General features: G+C 51.1%; 1 protein-coding gene across 2 annotated transcripts in view; it reads left to right on the forward strand.

The window, feature by feature from the left end:
* The window catches only part of LOC119956467 (paired box protein Pax-6-like), a 67,895-nt gene that overhangs the window by 32,266 nt on the left and 17,405 nt on the right, over positions 1-18,224 (forward strand). The window contains exons 1-3 of one of the 2 annotated variants that reach the window (XM_038783737.1): positions 11,073-11,157; positions 14,742-14,916; positions 16,470-16,635. In XM_038783737.1, coding sequence (XP_038639665.1) covers positions 14,908-14,916; positions 16,470-16,635 — 175 coding nt within the window. In that variant the 5' untranslated portion in view covers positions 11,073-11,157; positions 14,742-14,907. Of the gene's footprint in view, positions 1-11,072; positions 11,158-14,741; positions 14,917-16,469; positions 16,636-18,224 lie in introns of those variants that run through there. The other variant, XM_038783738.1, reaches the window with a different exon arrangement.

The following is an 18,224-nucleotide window of genomic DNA, read 5'->3' on the forward strand; positions in this document are numbered from 1 at the left end:
AACATATGCACACTCTCTCACACACACACAAACACTCACTCTCTCACTCCCCCCACACAAACACACTCTCTCACTCCTACACTCACTCTCTCATGCACACTTGCGCTCCCACCCCCACATACTCTCACACACACACTCTCACTCTCTCACTTCTCCACACACACTCACTCTCACACTCATTCACACACTCTCACTTCCACACCCACACACTCACTCTCACTCCCACACAAATACACACACTCTCTCACACACATACACGCTCACTCTCTCACACCCTTGCACTAACATACTCTCTCCACACCCCACACACAGCCACACTCACGCACACACATACAGTCACTCACTCACTCTCGCTCACTCACACACACATACACACACACACACACACACTCACTCTCTCACTCCCACACTCATACACACTCACGCCCACAGACACACACTCTCTCTCCCACACACACAGTCACTCTCATTCCTACACAAATACATACTCACTCTCTCACAGACATACACACAGTCACACTCCCACTCACACCCTCACAGTCTTTCTCTCACTCCTACACACACACACAGTCACTCTCTCTCTCACACACACACGGTCACGGATGTGTGAGGCGTGTAAGAAGGATCCAAACTCATTGGTGAAGCTTTTCTTTTCGAGAGAATTTATTGACTTATTCAGACTCACATCTCTCCTCCCAACCCAGTGTCCCAGTTATTCCCTATTTATCGCTGTTTTTTTGGGGCGCAGGGTGGCACAGTGGTTAGCACTGCTGCCTCGCAACGCCAGGGACCCGCGTTCAATTCCCACCTTGGTGACTGTGTGGAGTTTGCAAGTTCTCCCCGTGTCTGTGTGGCTTTCCTCCCACAGTCCAAAGATGTGCAGGATAGATGGGCTGGTCATGATAAATTGCCCCTTAGTGCCCAAAGATGGTTATAGGAAAGGGCAGTGGAGTGGACCTAGGTAAAATGCTGTTTCAGAGGATCGGTGCAGACTCGACGGGCTGAATAGCCTCCTTTTGCAGGGATTTGGAGGGATTCTATGGATTTCTTGATCTATCGAGTGAATGTTGAATGTGGTGAACGGGATTGCGTGTCAATCAAGCGGGGCTGCTTTGTCTTGGATGGTGTTGAACTTCTTGAGGGTTGTTGGAGCTGCACTCATCCAGGCAAGTGGAGAGTATTCCATCACACTCCTGACTTGTGCTTTGTAGATGGTGGACCGGCTTTGGGGAGTTGGGAGATGAGTTGCTCTCTGCAGAATTCACGGCATTTGTGCTAACATCAGAGATTAGTCAGAGAGTACAACTGGCAGATTAATGTTGTTTACATCCCACATCAGAAATGAGTATCGAGGTAATAATAATCTTTATTGTCACAAGTAGGCTTACATTATCACTGCAATGAAGTTACTGTGAAAATCCCCTAGTCGCCACATCCCGGCGCCTGTTCGGGTACACCGAGGGAGAATTCAGAATGTCCAATTCACCCAACAAGCACGTATTTCGGGACTTGTGGGAGGAAACCGGAGCCCCCGGAGGAAACCCACGCAGACACGGGGAGAACGTGCAGACTCCACACAGACAGCGACCCAAGCCGGGAATCGAACCCGAGGTCCTGGCGCTGTGAAGCAACAGTGCTAACCACTGTGCTACTGTGCCTCCCATATTGGTCAAAACAATGGAAGCGCCCAGACGGTGGCACTTAATTCTCTGGGATTTTCGATCCTCTTGTGACATTAATTACATAACAGCTAAACTATCAAGGTAATCGGTGTCAAGCCTGGAGGATGGGCGAGAAGGAACACCTTTCAATGTACACTCTGGGCAATGTGTGATTAAAAACTCACAGAGAGGCCTCCGCAGGATTTACCAGCTTCGCCACACCTTGCAAGATCAAATGAGAACTCAGAAGGCTTCACAATTTGGATCCCACGCGTTAAGGTCGGGAGCCAGATTTGCATATTCAAGTGAGCAGTTAGACGCTGAGTGGGTGCCGTTTACCGCTGGTTTCCACAAATATGGACCATCGTATCGGAACTTGGGGGGCCGGCAGGGGTCTCCCAGACGATCGGGGGCCTCTGGGCAAGGTGGTATCCTGGCATTGCCAGCCTGGCACCCAGGCAGTGCCACCCAACGTTTGGCGAGCAGGGCTTGCTCCTGCAGGAAATGGGCCTAAGTACCACCTCAGAGGGGCGTTCCTCACCAGAATGAAGCAGAGTCCTGTTTAATAGTGGGGCGGTTCTCAGTGCCAGCGCCTGACCACGGGACTCTGTTTCAATTCCATGAAATCGTGCCCAATATCTCTAGTTAAATAAGGGGATGGAAACTGCTCTGGATGTGGTCAGAATTTCAGCCTGTACAGTTGCAGCAAGACTTCCTGACTCTTATACTCCAATCCCCTTGCAATAAGGGCTTACATCCCATTAGCCCCCCTGAGGACCTGCTGCCCCTGGGTGCTCGCTTTCTGTGTTTCGTGCACAAGTCCCCCCAAGTCTCGAGGGCAGCACGGTAGCAGAAGTGGATAGCACTGTGGCTTCACAGCGCCAGGGTCCCAGGTTCGATTCCCCGCTGGGTCACTGTCTGCGCGGAGTCTGCACGTCCTCCCCGTGTCTGCGTTGGGTTTCCCTCCGGGTGCTCCGGTTTCCTCCCACAGCCCAAAGACGTGCAGGTTAGGTGGATTGGCCGCGCTAAATTGCCCTTAGTGACCAGAAAGGTGAGGAGGGGTTAGTGGGTTACGGGGATAGGGTGGTAGTGAGGGCTTAAGTGAGTTGGTGCAGACTCGATGGGCCGAATGGCCTTCTTCTACACTGTATGTTCTAAGTCCCTTTGTGTTCCAGCTTTCTGCAGTTTTTCTCCATTTAAATAATATCTGTTAGAACATAGAACAGTACAGCACAGAACAGGCCCTTCGGCCCTCGATGTTGTGCCGAGCAATGATCACCCTACTTAAACCCACGTAATCCGTATCCCAACAATCCCCCCATTAACCTTACGGGCAATTTTAGCATGGCCAATCCACCTAACCCGCACATCTTTGGACTGTGGGAGGAAACCGGGGCACCCGGAGGAAACCCACGCACACACGGGGAGGACATGCAGACTCCACACAGACAGTGACCCAGCCGGGAATCAAACCTGGGACCCTGGAGCTGTGAAGCATTGATGCTAACCACCATGCTACCGTGAGGCCTCCTTCCAAAATGAACAACTTCACATTTCCCCCACATTCTACTCCCTTTGCCAACTTTTTGCCCTCTTGACTTAACCTATTAATATCTCTTTGCAAACTGTTGGGATCCCTCTCGCAAGGCCATGTTTGATTGCCTTGTGTCTGTACGGATCTATTGTTTCACCATAATAGTTATTATTTGTTACTGATGTGCGAGTAATGAACTTGCATTTGGGGAACACATTTAAGCTTGAATTACCGACGAATCATTTGAAAATGAAAGGAAATGAAAATCGCTTATTGTCACGAGTAGGCTTCAATGAAGTTACTGTGAAAAGCCCCTAGTCGCCACATTCCGCCGCCTGTCCGGGGAGGCTGGTACGGGAATCAAACCGTGCTGCTGGCCTGCTTGGTCTGCTTTAAAAGCCAGCGATTTAGCTCAGTGAGCTAAACCAGCCCCTTTCGCCTTAACGCCTTTAGAATTTTCTGCTGTTCCGAAATACCAACATTTATGCGGTTAATGTATGTGGATATGGTATATATACTATAGATTATATATAGATAGATATATAGATTATATATATTGTTATGGGCCAGGGTATAGACAACTCCAAAGTATATCATGGAGTTCACCTGACCTACGACTGTTTATCGATTTTGGTTGCTATCAGCACAAGGACCTGCCTTTCAGGTGTTATTTATCAGAGATCTTAAGCACTTTTAATCAAAAACAAAGTTTATTCCATGAATTTAGTTAACATTTTTATAAACGCAGTCAGCGTTTTTATCAACTACCAACATAAATAGCGCACACAACTACAGTACTCTATATGTAACCCTCAATAAATTTCCCTTAACTGTTTTAATTTAATAACAACCTCCCATAAACCAAATAAACCCTTTTACCAAACAGTAGGTAACTGTAAGTATTGGTCTTCTTCTTTGGAATGACTCTTTAAAATTGAAAATAAAGAGACAGGCCAAAATACTTCTCTTTCTGATCCTACAGCAGTCACATGTGTAAACAAAAGTAAAAACCCAGAGCCACAGCCCAGCTCCACCCACACAATGACATCACTGAAGCCATGTGATGAGACAAAAACATTTCTTAAAGGGACACTCCCATGAGTGCCAATGAGCTGCGATCTCCGAGGCAACATGCTAATCACAATTAACGGAGATGTGAAATCAACCATTGCAACACCAATCGTGTAGAGTTAAATAAATCCTGGAGGTAGTCGGACTGGGAGGCAATTGATTGGCGGCGTGTTAGGGCCACCAGTGATTGAGGTTTCAGTGTGGAGCCTGTGACATCATCAAAAATGTAAGAACGGCAAAGATTAATGAAATGTCTAAATCAACCACTAGAGGGAGTTAGATGTACAAGTATATAAAACATTGATGCTAAGCCTTAGGGGTGAGAGGTTGAGGAGAAAGCTGGAGAACAGACTGAAGGAAAGATAGTGTGAGTGAGAGCAGATCATAGATAATGTAATAGTGTAGAGATTAGTAGTAGATTATATGTTTATTATCAACTGTGTATGATTGAGGAGTAAGTATTGAATTCAAATTAGTAGTATTAATAAATTTATAGCTTTGTTCAGTTTAATGCTATTTGTGGTCTTTGTTCACTCTACGCCAACCATCCTGAATTTAGCAACACAGAGCCAAGAGGAGGCACTGTTGCACCTTATTGTCCTCTTTAAGGACAGCAAGGATTGGATGCTGCTCACAAAAGAAAAGACAATGATATGTATGTCTCTATGGGTCTGTGTACATCAGCATGAATGTGTCAGTGTTTACTCTGTGTGTGTCTCTGTGGAGCTGGGCGTGTCTCTCTGTGGTTTTGTGTGCCTGTGCATTTGTGGATCTGTGCGTCTCTCTGTGGATCTAATCATTATAATATTTATTGTCACAAGTAGGCTTATATTAACACTGCAAATTAAGTTACTGTGAAAAGCCCCTAGTCGCCACAATCCGGTGCCTGTCCAGGTACACAGATGGAGAATTCAGAATGTCCAATTCACCTAACCAGCACGTCTTTCGGGCCTTGTGGGAGCGGTGGGGGGGGGGGGGGGCAAGGCTGGTGGATGAGATTTTCAGGGGTGCCAGAAGCAAGGTCGTTGAAGGTGAGGCAAAGGAGTTTGGGCTAGTTTCTAAGGGGAAGGAGGCGAGGCAGCTGTGGGGAGGGCCAGAGGGACAGTGTATGAGTACAGGGAGAAGACGAGCAGGATGTTGACACATCAGTTGAGGAAGCAGGAGGTGGCGAGGGACATTGGCAGACTTAGGGATGGTAAGGGTAAGGTGGTGATGGAGGGGGTGAATGGGGTATTTGAGGCCTTTTATAGGAGGCTCTCCGAGTCGGAGCCCCCGACCCGGGAGGTTCCTGGATGGGTTAGAGTTTCCCAAAGTGGAGGAGGGACTGGTTCAGGGAATGGAGCCCCAATTGGGCGGAGCGAGGTGATGGATGGCGTGAGGACTGTGCAGGCAGCGAGGGCGCCAGGGACGCACGGGTTTCCGGTAGAGTTTTATAAACCATTTGGGACGGACCTGGAGCCACTGATGGTGAGGGCGTATAATGAAGCGAGGGATAGCGGGGGGAACTCCCCCTACATTATCGCAGGCCTCCATCTCCCTGATTTTGAAGAGGGAAAAGGACCAGGAGCAATGTGAGTCGTACCGCCTGATATCACTATTGAATGTGGACATCGGGGCGGTATTCTCCCCTACCCGGCGGGGCGGGGGGTCCCGGCGTAGCCCTTTAGGGGCTAGGCCCGTGCTGGAGTGGCTCCCTCTCCGCCGACTGGCTGGCCGGAACGCCTTCGCGGTCGGTGTGAGTCCGCGCACGCGCCGGAGCGTCAGCGGCCGCTGCGTCACCACCGGCGCATGCGCGATGGAGGGGGTCTCTTCCACCTCCCCCATGGTGGAGGCCGTGGCGGCGGCGGAAGAAGAAGAGTGCCCCCACGGCACAGGCCCGCCGGCCGATCGGTGGGCCCCGATCGCGGGCCAGGCCACCGTGGGGGCACCCCCTGGGGTCCGATCGCCCCCCCTTCCCCCCCAGGACCCTGGGGGCCCGCTTGCGCCGCCAATCCCGCCGGCACAGAGGTGGTTTAAACCACGTCGGCGGGAGAGGCCTGACAGCGGCGGGACTTCAGCCCGTCGCGGGCCGGAGAATCGCCGCGTGGGGCCCGCCGACCGGCGGGGGCGCGATTCCCGGGTGGCGGAGAATTCCGGCCACGGCGGGGGCGGGACTTACAAAGGCCCCGGACGATTCCCCGACCCTGCGGGGGGGTTGGAGAATTCCGCCCCAGGTTACTGGCGAAGGTGCTGGCATTGCGAATCGAGGACTGTGTGGGGAGCGATAGGCGAGGATCAGGCGGGTTTTGTGAAGGGGAGGCTGTGGTCGGTGAATATGCGGAGGCTACTCAATGTAATCATGATGCCTTCGGAGGGGCAGGAGGTGGAGGTCGTGGTGGCGATGGACGGGGAGCAGACGTTTGATCGGGTGGAGTGGGCGTATTTGTTGGAGGTGAGGTTTGTGGATTGGGCCCGGTTGCTGCACAAGGTGTCGGTGACGAGTGTGCGGACGAACCGAGTGAGTTCCGCGTACTCCGGGCTGCATCATGGGATGAGGCAGGGATGCCGACGGTCCCAGTTGCTCTTCGCCTTGGTGATCGAGCAATTGGCGATGGCACTTTGGGCGTCAAGGGGCTGGCGAGGGATTAAGCGGCGGGGCGGGGGGTGCATTGAGCACAGGATCTTATTGTATGCGGACGAACTGTTGTTATATATTTTGGACCTGGGGGAATGTGGCCGGTTTTCGGGATACAAATTGAATATGGAAAAGAGCAAGGTGTTCCTGATTGAGGCTCGAGGGCGGTAACGGAGATTAGGGAAGTTGCCGTTTCGGAGTGGCGGGGGTGAGTTTCAGGTGTTCGGGTATCCAGGTGGGGCAGAGTTGGCGCAGGTGCATAAACTGAACTTGTCTCGGCTGGTGGATCAGGTGAAGGGGGAACGTTAAGAGGTGGGATGTGCTGCCGCTGTCGCTGGCAGAGCGGGTGGAGACCGTGGAAATGAGGTTTCTGGTTGTATTTCAGAACCTCCCAATCTTTGTTCCCAAGTCGTTTTTCAGGAGGGTCAATGGACTACTTTCTAGGTTTGTGTGTGGGGGCGGGGGGGTGGGGGGTGGGGGGGGGGGGGGGGAAGGCCCCATGGGTGCGGAGGGCATTCCTGCAGTGGGGGCAAGAGGGTAGTGGCTGGCGTCGCTGAACATGGTGAACTATTATTGGACGGCTATCATTGCTACGGTAAAGAAATGGGCTGTTTGGGAGATCTTTGTTGTTGGATCCCTTTACCATTCTCTCTGGCCAGGTACCCCGTGAGCCCAGTGGTGGTGTCGGCCCTGAGGGTGCGGGGGCAGTGGAGGCAGCACTTGGGGCTGGAGGGTGGCTCGGTGTGGGTGTCGATCTGTAATAACCACAGGTTTGTTGGGCGGGGCTGGGTGTGAGGTTTAGTGGGTGCCGGCAGGAAGGGATTGAGCGCTTCTGGGACTTGTTTAAGGGGGTGAATCCGCAGGGCTGGGAGGACCTGGAGGAAGACAATGAGTTGGCCAGGGGGAATGGCTTTAGGTACCTGCAGGCTCGGGACTTTGTAAGGATAGAGGTGCTGTCCTTTCCTGGGCTGCCTCCCCTGGGGTCGGAAATCTATCAGGAAGTTGGTGGAATGGGAGGGAGCCCTGGTTGGGGATATTAAGCGTAAATGGGAGGAGGAGCTGGGCGGGGAGGCGGGAGCTGAGACCTGGACTGAGGCCTAGCGGAGGGTGAATGCATCCTCGTCATGTAGGAGGTTAAGCCTCATCCAATTTAAAGTGGTACATAGGATTCATATGACGGTGGCAAGGGTGTGTAGGTTCTTTACGGGTAGAGGATAGGTGTGGGCAGTGCCCGTGAATGACGTTCACATGTTTTGGGCGTGTCCAAGACTAAAGGGGTTCTGGCAGGGGTTCTTGGAGGTGATGTCTGAGGTGCTGGGTATGCAAGTGTTTCCGAGTCCAGAGGTGGCCATATTTGGGGTGTCAGAAGACCCGGGAGTCCAGGGGGTGAGAGAACATAGAACATAGAACAGTACAGCACAGAACAGGCCCTTCGGCCCTCAAAGTTGTGCCGAGCCATGATCACCCTACTCAAACCCACATATCCACCCTATACCTGTAACCCAACAACACCCCTCTTAACCTTACTTTCATTAGGACACTACGGGCAATTTAGCGTGGCCAATCCACCTAACCCGCACATCTTTGGACTGTGGGAGGAAACCGGAGCACCCGGAGGAAACCCACGCACACAGGGGGAGGACGTGCAGACTCCACACAGACAGTGACCCAGCCAGGAATCGAACCTGGGACCCTGGAGCTGTGAAGCATTTATGCTAACCACCATGCTACCCTGCATGGGAGGCCGATGTTTTGGCCTTTGCCTCCCTGATAACCCGGAGACGGATTTTGCTAGGGTGGGCGTGACTCGGAGATGCCGAGAGCGGGGGAGTAGGTGAGCGGCCTGGCAGAATTCCTGAGGTTGGAAAAGGTCAAATTCGCTTTGCAAGGGTCGGCAGAGGGTTCACCTGGAGGTGGAAACCGTTCATCAATTTCTTTAAGGAGGATCAGCAAGGGGGTGGTGGTTGTGGGGAGGGGGGGGGGGGGGGGGTAAGGGGGTTAAAATAGAGAAGGTGGGATGGGAAGTGGCGTTGGCATCAAGTGGGCAGGTGGGTGTGGTTGTTTATTGAGTTAGTCCATTGTTCTGCTTTTCTTTATGTATATATGAAAATGTCTTGAATAAAATATTTTCTTAACAAAACCATGAAAAAATTGGATTATGATACAATGCACCTTTACTGACCCCTTACTTTAACAATTACACACAGGTTTTAGGATTAACATGGATGACACAGAACATCTTATTATACAATGCTCTCAATAACACAAAGTCCCTTTTGAGCACACAAGATGACTGTGGGCAAATACACTCTCCACTCTGAACCCCAAGTGAATGTTTATGGATGTCGCCTCGGGACCCCGCCAGGTGACTCATGTGAGAGCTTTCAAACTCCATTCCCAAAAACACACCTTAACATAGATCATAGAATTTACAGTGCAGAAGGAGGTCATTCGGCCTATTGAGTCTGCACCGGCTCTTGGAAAGAGCACCCTACCCAAGGTCCACACCTCCACCCTATCCCCATAACCCAGTAACCCCACCCAACACTAAGGGCAATTTTGGACACTAAGGGCAATTTATCATGGCCAAACCACCTAACCTGCACATCTTTGGACTGTGGGAGGAAACCGGAGCGCCCGGAGGAAACCCACGCAGACACGGGGAGAACGTGCAGACTCCACAAAGACAGTGACCCAAGCCGGGAATCGAACCTGGGACCCTGGAGCTGTGAAGCAATTGTGCTAACCACAATGCTACCGTGCTGCCCTAGTATGCCCTTCCAAGTATGCTTTCCCTTAGCGGTTTGCAGTCTGAAATCCAGACCAGGTTTTCCAAATGACACTGTTAAGCAAAGCTTCCGCTCCACTTTTAACAGTGAATTCAGTCCGAGATTTTACACCATTCACCCTTTTCGGAGATATTTTGGCTTAAAGGCTTTTACACAAACTCCAAAGCCCAACCACTGATTTCCATAGTTATTTCAACTCATGTTCCGCAGGTTGAAATAAACTCTCACATACCTGAAAACCACTTCAGATATCTTTCTGGTGTCTCAGCCGTCTCACCTCTGTCTGTCTTTACTGAACAGTTCACTGTTCTAGTAACTTTAACAGCAGACCTCGCGGAAACTTCTCTTCATTTCTCTAGTTTCATTAACTGGCTGCTTTTCGAATCTCTGCACTTGTTTCCTTTTTAAAAATAAATTTAGAGTTCCCGATTACTTTTTTTCCAATTAAGGGGTAATTTAGCGTGGCCAATCCACCTACCCTGCACATCTTTGGGTTGTGGGAGTGAGACCCACGCAGACTCGGGGAGAATGCGCAAACTCCACAAGGATAGTGACCCGGGGCCGGGATCGAAGCAAGGTCCTTGGCGCTGTGAGGCAGCAGTGCTAACCACTGCACCACCAGGCCTCCCCTGCACTTGCTTTCTTAACCATTACTCCATGGTATGGCTTTTCTTCTAGCACGGAAGAGATGTTCCCGCTTTAGCCGTCTGAAACTAAGTGACTCTTGCAGAGCTGTGAGAGCTGCCTTCTCTCTCACTAGCTATCTCCAAATCTGCAATCATATTGGCTAAATTAAAATCTAAAGGCGTCTCTACCTTACAAGGCCCCGGTTGCTAAGCAATACCCACACACCTCTGCTGGCTGTTTTATTCTTCACACCATAGCCCTCTCTAAGCACAATAGAATCACAGTTGGAATTGCAACCAACCCCCACACACACAAACACCTCTGTCCAGCATGAATCTAACTATAGGTGCCTTCCTGCACAGAAACATTAAGTTAAACCCACTTACAACCTTACCTTTTTTCTATTGCTTACCGATACAAATATAAATCTCTTAAAACTACCTTTGTTTACCTAAAGCTATACCCACTGTGTCAAATCTGTTTATTGTTTTAAACATTTGATTGGATCCCCTCTCAATCACATAATCAGTGTCATGAAACATGCCCTGAAACACAACACGGTTAATACGCAGACGAATTGCGCAATCTCACCAACGTCAGTGATACAGGCCTGAGGTATGGTGCCGAAAACTGATCGTGAGGCTGTAGATGGGATCTGACAAAGGTTCTATGTAACTGACGCTTGCTGCCTCCCTTTTGTATTCTACCCATTTAATTCGCTTTTGCTTAATATTTACTTTAATCCTCCATCAGGCAGAAGGTACAGAAATCTGAAGACCCGCACATCCAGACATAGGAACAGCTTCTTCCCCACAGCTACAAGACTCCTCAACGACTCCCCCTCGGACTGATCTGTTCCCTGTAAGAACACTATTCATGATGCCCTATGCTGCTCTTGCTCATGTATTTGCTTTGTTTGGCCCCTTGTCCCGCACTTTAACCAATCACTGTTTGTCGATGTACCATTTGTCAATGTTCTCTGTTGAATATTCTTTTGTCTACTATGTACGTGTACATTCCCTCGGCCGCAGAAAAAATACTTTTCACTGTACTTCGGTACATGTGACAATAAATCAAATCAAATTAATGAACTTTCCTCTGATTCAAATTTAGCTAACAGCGAGAAAGCCTGATTTCTGGTCTCCCAGTGGCTAGGGGACCCTCGTTAGGGAAGGTGGATAATTTGTTCCGATTGCCATCATTTTATTCTCCCAAAATATACTTTACTCGTGATGTGTGCCAAAGCACAAACCAAAAACATTTCAAATTAAATGGAGTGCAATGGAATGGAACTTGTTTTCGTACAGCATGTTCCAATCTGAGGTGCTTCAATACAATTTCGATATTAATACGTACGGTCAGCGCCGGCCCTAGGGTTGCTGGCGCCCCGGGCAAGCTGAACTTCGGCGCTCTTGGGGGGGCGGGGCCGGGGGGGGGGGGCCGGGGGGGTGGGTGGGTGGGGGGGGCGGGGCCGGGGGGCGGGGCCGGGGGGGGGGGCGGAGGGGGGGGCGAGGGGAGGGGCCGAGGGGGGGCGGGGCCGAGGGGAGGGGCCGAGGGGAGCGGACCCGAGGGGGGGGGCGGGGGGGCGGGGGGGACCGAGGGGGGGGGACCGAGGGGGGGTGGACCGAGGGGGGGGCGGGGGGGACCGAGGGGGGGGGGGCGGACCGAGGTGGGGCAGGGGGGACCGAGGGGCGGGGGCGGATCGAGGGGGGGGGGGCGGACCGAGGGGGGGGCGGGGGGGGGGGTGGGGGGAGCGGACCGAGCCGGGGGGGGCGGACCAAGGTGGGGGCCGCCCTGGGGGAGGGCGGCCACCGCGCATGCGCTGGTTGGCACCTGCCCAACTGCGCATGCGCGGGACCCGAGTCTCTGGCGCCCCCTAGCACATGGCGCCCCGGGCGACTGCCCGAGTTGCCGGTGCCTTGAGCCGGCCCTGCGTACGGTATTCAATCCGTGTCAGGCATACAACCCGAGGGATTCCATACAGTTTCCAACCCCTCGGAGTACAATGGCTGAAGGGCCTAAAATGGCGGCTTTCTCCAAGGTTTGGTGCATCCCTCGTCACGTGGCTCCGGACCTTAGAACAGGCCCGTCTGCCACACGCGGTCCAGGACATTGCTTTGCCCAGGAAGACCAGAACGTTTTGGCCAGACCAAATTAGCGCCTTCTGCAGAGTTGATGGGCCTCCAGCCGGAGTTGATGCTCATCCACGGTGCACCTTCCTGGGGACAGCCCGTCCAGCACACCTGCCCTACATCGCGGAGCTGCTCGGCGTGAACCTCGACAAAAACCCACCGCATCCCTTTCAAAAAAAATCTTTTTATTGGCATTGTGAAATGAAATGAAAATGAAAATCGCTTATTGTCACGAGTAGGCTTCAATGAAGTTATTGTGAAAAGCCCCTAGTCGCCACATTCCGGAGCCTGTTCGGGGAGGCTGGTACGGGAATCGAACCGTGCTGCTGGCCTACCTTGGTCTGCTTTCAAAGCCAGCGATTTAGCCCAGTGTGCTAACAATTATGTACATTGTTGGCCGTGTTTATTGACTGTACGATACAGCGAGGTTTGTCTTTTCCTTCCCTTAAGTTTTCCTATTTACATTCTGCCGCCACCTGGCTCGGCATGGGTCCCTCCCACGTTACCCCCTCCCTCCCGCGTTGTCCCTTTTGTGTCTCTCCAGCCTTCTCTCATCTTCCCCCACCCTCCCCCCAGGTTGCGCGTTGCTATGGTTTCCTCCCTCCCCCACCCCCGTCTTTATCTTTCTTTCTCCTCTCCCCTATCTTTCTAACTTTCCCGTTTCCCCATCTATTGGTCGTTGCTGGCCTCGAAAGGGCGCTGGAACAGACCGACAAACTGCCCCCAAGTATCCAGGAAGCCTCCCTCTGACCCTCGGATCCTCTCCAGGTGGAGAAATTCCGAGAGGTCAGCGAGCCAGTCTGCAGCTGTGGGTGGCGCAGCCGATCGCTGGCCCAGCAGGATTCTCCGGCGTGCGGTGAGGGAAGCGAAAGCAAGGGCGTCGGCCCCCCTTCCCCATGTGTACTGCACCTCTTTATTGACCCTCTTTGCAAAGGCACAGTCCAGAGGGAGGTGGATACCACATCCAACTCTAAGGGGCACCACATGGAGGGAGGAAGACTCCTGACAGGGGAGGCCTTTCTCACTGCCAGCCAAGCTCCATCTTGGTGTGTTTTGATGACCATAATTGGCGCGTTATATATTGCTCCTGGGTACAAGCTCTCACTCTACCCCCATCTCCCCCCCCCCCCCCCCCCCCCCCCCCACAACAAATTATTTTTCCTCCCCAGTGATGAAGACAATGACACACAAAGAGGTGTGAAGGAGGGTTGGCAGAGGCGTTGAGGCGAGAAGACCCCGTCACTTGTCAACGAGCAAGAGTCACCGTTTAATGACTTACATTGGGAGCCCCAGGGAAGTTGATGTCCCGGTCAAATACATTTGTACTTGAACAATGAATGTATGGGATTTAAAAAATGGGGTTTAAAATGGAGGAGAAAGATGTCAGTTCAACGCTGTTGAGCTCAATGTTGGCACACCTCTTGTTCTTAAGTTTTCTACATCTTGTTGCAATCTTTCCCAGCTACACTATAATATCCAACACATTCTCCCTTTCTTCAGTCATGATTAAGAGTCAAATAGGTTTGAAACGTTAACACTATTTTCTGTCCATAAGACCATAAGACATAGGAGCAGAATTAGGCCACTCGGCCCATCGAGTCTGCTCCGCCATTCAATCATGGTTGATATTTTCTCATCCCCATTCTCCTGCCTTCTCCCCATAACCCTTGATCCCCTTATTAATCAAGAACCTATCTAACTCTGTCTTAAAGACGCTCAATGATTTGACCTCCTTCTGTGGTAAAGAGTTCCACAGATTCACCACCCTGAAGAAATTCCTCCTCATCTCAGTCCCTACAAATGCGCCCAGACCGGCTGAGTTGTTCCATCGAATCATAGAATCCCTACAGTGCAGAGGGCCATTCGGCCCATCGAATTTGCGCCGACCCTCTGATAGAGCACCCTACCTCGGCCCACTCGCCCACCCCATCCTCGTAACCCCACCTATTCCCGTAGCCTTGCACGCTGTTCACGGCCAATCCACCTCGCCTGCACATCTTTGGACTGCGGGAAGAAACCGGAGCGCCTGGAGGAAACTCACACAGACACGGGGAGGACGTGCAAACTCCACACAGACACTGACCCAAGGTCGGAATTGAGCCCGGGTCCCAGGCGCTGTGAGGCAGCAGTGCTAACTACCGTGCCACTTCATATCCCTACTATGTTGCTCATGAAAATTGTATGAGAAAAGGAAGAGGGAAAAATTACAATTGTCTAATTAAAAAAGTATCCATACTTGTCGACTTAAAGCAAATGATAATTTGAAGGAATAAACAACCAATACAACCTTAATTTCTTCCCCTCTGTCTCCAGCTTTATAGGAGCCAGCATCCACTTACTCATGTGACTGGCAGAGAGAATCAGAAGTTGTCAGGAAGCTTATTGTCGCTCCTTATGGTTGTCTGTCTGCTGAAGGTGATATCACGTAGGCTGCCACACATCGTCCAATCTCCCGCTTGCAAACATTCTCACTGATCTGATGACTGAGGTAAGTAAACGTGCTTTTGTACCTGCGTCGTCGGTGCTCGGTTCAGTCCCTGCTCCACTCCCCCTTTCCCTAGAAACCTCCCTCAGGCCTTTAACCGAGACTCTATCAGCCCTCAAAGAGGATCATGGGAGTTCTCCACAGGGCCCTGGCCAATACTCACCCCTCACCCAACAGGGCCAGAAATTAGATTGATCCTGTCACGGTCACATTTCCATTCATGGGAGCTTGATGGGCAGCACGGTAGCATTGTGGATAGCACAATTGCTTCACAGCTCCAGGGTCCCAGGTTCGATTCCGGCTTGGGTCACTGTCTGTGCGGAGTCTGCACGTTCTCCCCGTGTGTGCGTGGGTTTCCTCCGGGTGCTCCGGTTTCCTCCCACAGTCACAAAGATGTGCAGGTTAGGTGGATTGGCCGTGCTAAATTGCCCTTAGTGCCCAAAATTGCCCTTAGTGTTGGGTGGGGTTACTGGGTTATGGGGATAGGGTGGAGGTGCTGACCTTGGGTAGGTTTCTCTTTCTAAGAGCCGGTGCAGACTCGATGGGCCGAACGGCCTCCTTCTGCACTGTAAATTCTATGATACGATTGGCTGCCACTTTCCCAACATTACAACACTGACTACACTCGCCAAGTCCATCGTTGGTTGAAAACCTTTGGAAGAAGTGCTATTTAATTGCGAGTTCTTCCCGATATCTCAATATGGGGAAGGGGTGGATTGTGGTAATTTCACTGTCCTGGCAGCCCACAGACCAGGTTTAACGCTCTGGGGACACGGGACTAATTTCCACCGTGACAGCTGACGGGATTTAAATTCTGTCGATAAAAATATCTGGAATCGAATGCTTGTCTCGCTATGAAACTATCAGCGATTGTTGTTAAAAATCCATCTGGTTCACCAGGGGATTTTCACAGTAACTTCATTGCAGTATTAATGCAAGCCGACTTGTGACAATAAAGATGATTATTATTATTATTATTATTATTATTAATGTCACTTCAGGGAAGGAAATTTGCCGTCCTTACCCGGTCTGGCCTACACATGAGTCCAGGCCCACATTAGGGTTAGGATTAGCAATGTGGCTGACCCTTAACTGAAACAACCTAGCAAGCCACTCAGTTCAAGGGCATGTAGGGACGGGCAACGAATGCCTCTCCAAGGGTAGGATTTTCCTTGGCCAATGGGAGGATTAGGTGTAATGCCTACTCTTGTCAACTTAGATCTGGTACGTCCCTTTCGTGTGGGACCATGAGTTGGATTTGCTGCCGTATTTTTCTTTTCCACGTAATAATCGGCGGGGACTTAGGCAAAGAACGAATGTTTATTAGCCAACGTGTTGGGACAGCACCAGTAGAGCAGTCATGTATATATTTATATATTAACTTAGGTATAAACCATCTGAAGTCTTTGATTAGACACCAGCTTCTAACCTACCCTTGGGTCTCGGTTACTCTATAGATAAACCACCCAAAGCTGCTGATTAGATTCCGGCCTGTTGTATTCAGAATGCACTGATTAGAGTTCTGCTGGAATGCCTTTTTTCCTGTTTCCTGTCAGGTTCTGTCTGCGAGCGGAGCCTTGCGCACCCTGGCCACTGAGGAACATCCAATGGGAGCTGATGGGATGTACGACAAGCTACGAATGTTGAACGTCCAGACAGGGAGCTGGGGCGGGCGGCCAGGATGGTATCAGGGAAGCTCGGTAACTGGGCAAGGGAGCACAGGTAACGCACACAGCACGTCGCTTTGAGAGCATCCGTATTGTCGGCCAGAATGCATTTTATGGAAGTGCTCACTCTTCCCGGGGTCTGATGCCCCCAATGGCTCAGTGGATCGAACATGTGCCTCTGATCTAAGAGGTTGTTAAGTCCTGCTCCAGACACTCGAGCACAAAGTTCTAAACTGACACTCCCAACGCAATACAGAGGGAGGGCTGCCTTTTGGAGGAGATCTTAAACCGAGGCCCTGTGAAAGGTGCTATATAAATGCAAGGCTTCCTTTTAAATCTGATTATTTGCCTTGATTCACAGTGAACAAGGCCTCAGGAGATTTGCGAGCCAATAGAATATAGATAGTGTAAAGTCTTTCCTGTTCATTTCCTTTGCACCCATTTATTTTATTTTATCATTTTGGTCCCTGGATCCTTTGAGCAGAAGGCTCAAAGTTGAAACAGCCAGGGCAGCACGGTGGCACAGTGGTTAGCATTGCTGCCTACGGCGCTGAGGACTCGGGTTCGAATCCCAGCCCTGGGTCACTGTCCGTGTGGAGGTTGCACATTCTCCCCGTGTCTGCGTGGGTTTCGCCCCCACAACCCAAAGATGTGCAGGGTAGGTGGATTGGCCGCGCTAAATTGCCCCTTAATTGGAAAAAATAATTGGGTACTCTAAATTTTAAAAAAAAGTTGAAACAGCCTGCTTGCTGGGACACTGTGTTCCCAGGTTTTGTTTTTTGAGAGGAGACGCCAGACTCCTCGGCACCGAGTGGATCTTAGGAATCGGTTGTGGAGGGAGGCGGTTTGATTGGTTAACTGGAAACCGGTGGGTAGGCCAGAAACAGTGTTCTGCTTGACAATAGTCAGTGATTGGTTCCTGCTTGAGGCTTTCTGAGAGAACTGAGCAGTGTTAGACTTTGGAAGTGAAAGAAATGTTCTCTCTCTGCAGGCTTGCTGAAGTGAAACACCTGCTCTATAGTTCTGCAAGCAGTGAGTGTCTGGCACATCCTTTGCTGTGAACCTGAATTGATGCTGAGTCTGCAGAGAAAGTAGACAACCTTGCCAGAGTAAACCATCTCAAGCCAAGAAGGATGAAGTACCAGAAAAAAGGGCATCATGGTAGCATAGTGGTTAGCACAGTTGCTTCACAGCTCCAGGGTCCCAGGTTCGATTCCCAGCTGGGTCACTGTCTGTGCGGAGTCTGCTCGTTCTCCCCGTGTCTGCGTGGGTTTCCTCTGGGTTCTCCGGTTTCCTCCCACAGTCCAAAAATGTGCGGATTAGGTGGATTGCCCATGCTAAATTGCCCTTTTGTGTCCAAAAAGGTTAAATGGGGGTTACTGGGTTATGGGGATAGGGTAAATAGGGCTTGAGTAGGGTGCTCTTTGTAAGGGCTAGTGAAGACTTGATGGGCCAAATGGCCTCCTTCTGCACTGTCAATTCTATGATTCTGTAAGAACGGCAGCCTGAATTTCAGAAAGACATTGACTGGAAGTCATTCCAGAGCGTCAAAGATCCTTATCCTTTTTTTTTCATTAATAATTTATTTCCTTTCCCACCACCCTTTCCCCTCTGTGTTGTTTCTGTGTGTGTATATGTGTGTGT

Source organism: Scyliorhinus canicula, chromosome 23 (assembly GCF_902713615.1).
Source record: "Scyliorhinus canicula chromosome 23, sScyCan1.1, whole genome shotgun sequence".
Lineage (NCBI taxonomy): Eukaryota > Metazoa > Chordata > Chondrichthyes > Carcharhiniformes > Scyliorhinidae > Scyliorhinus > Scyliorhinus canicula.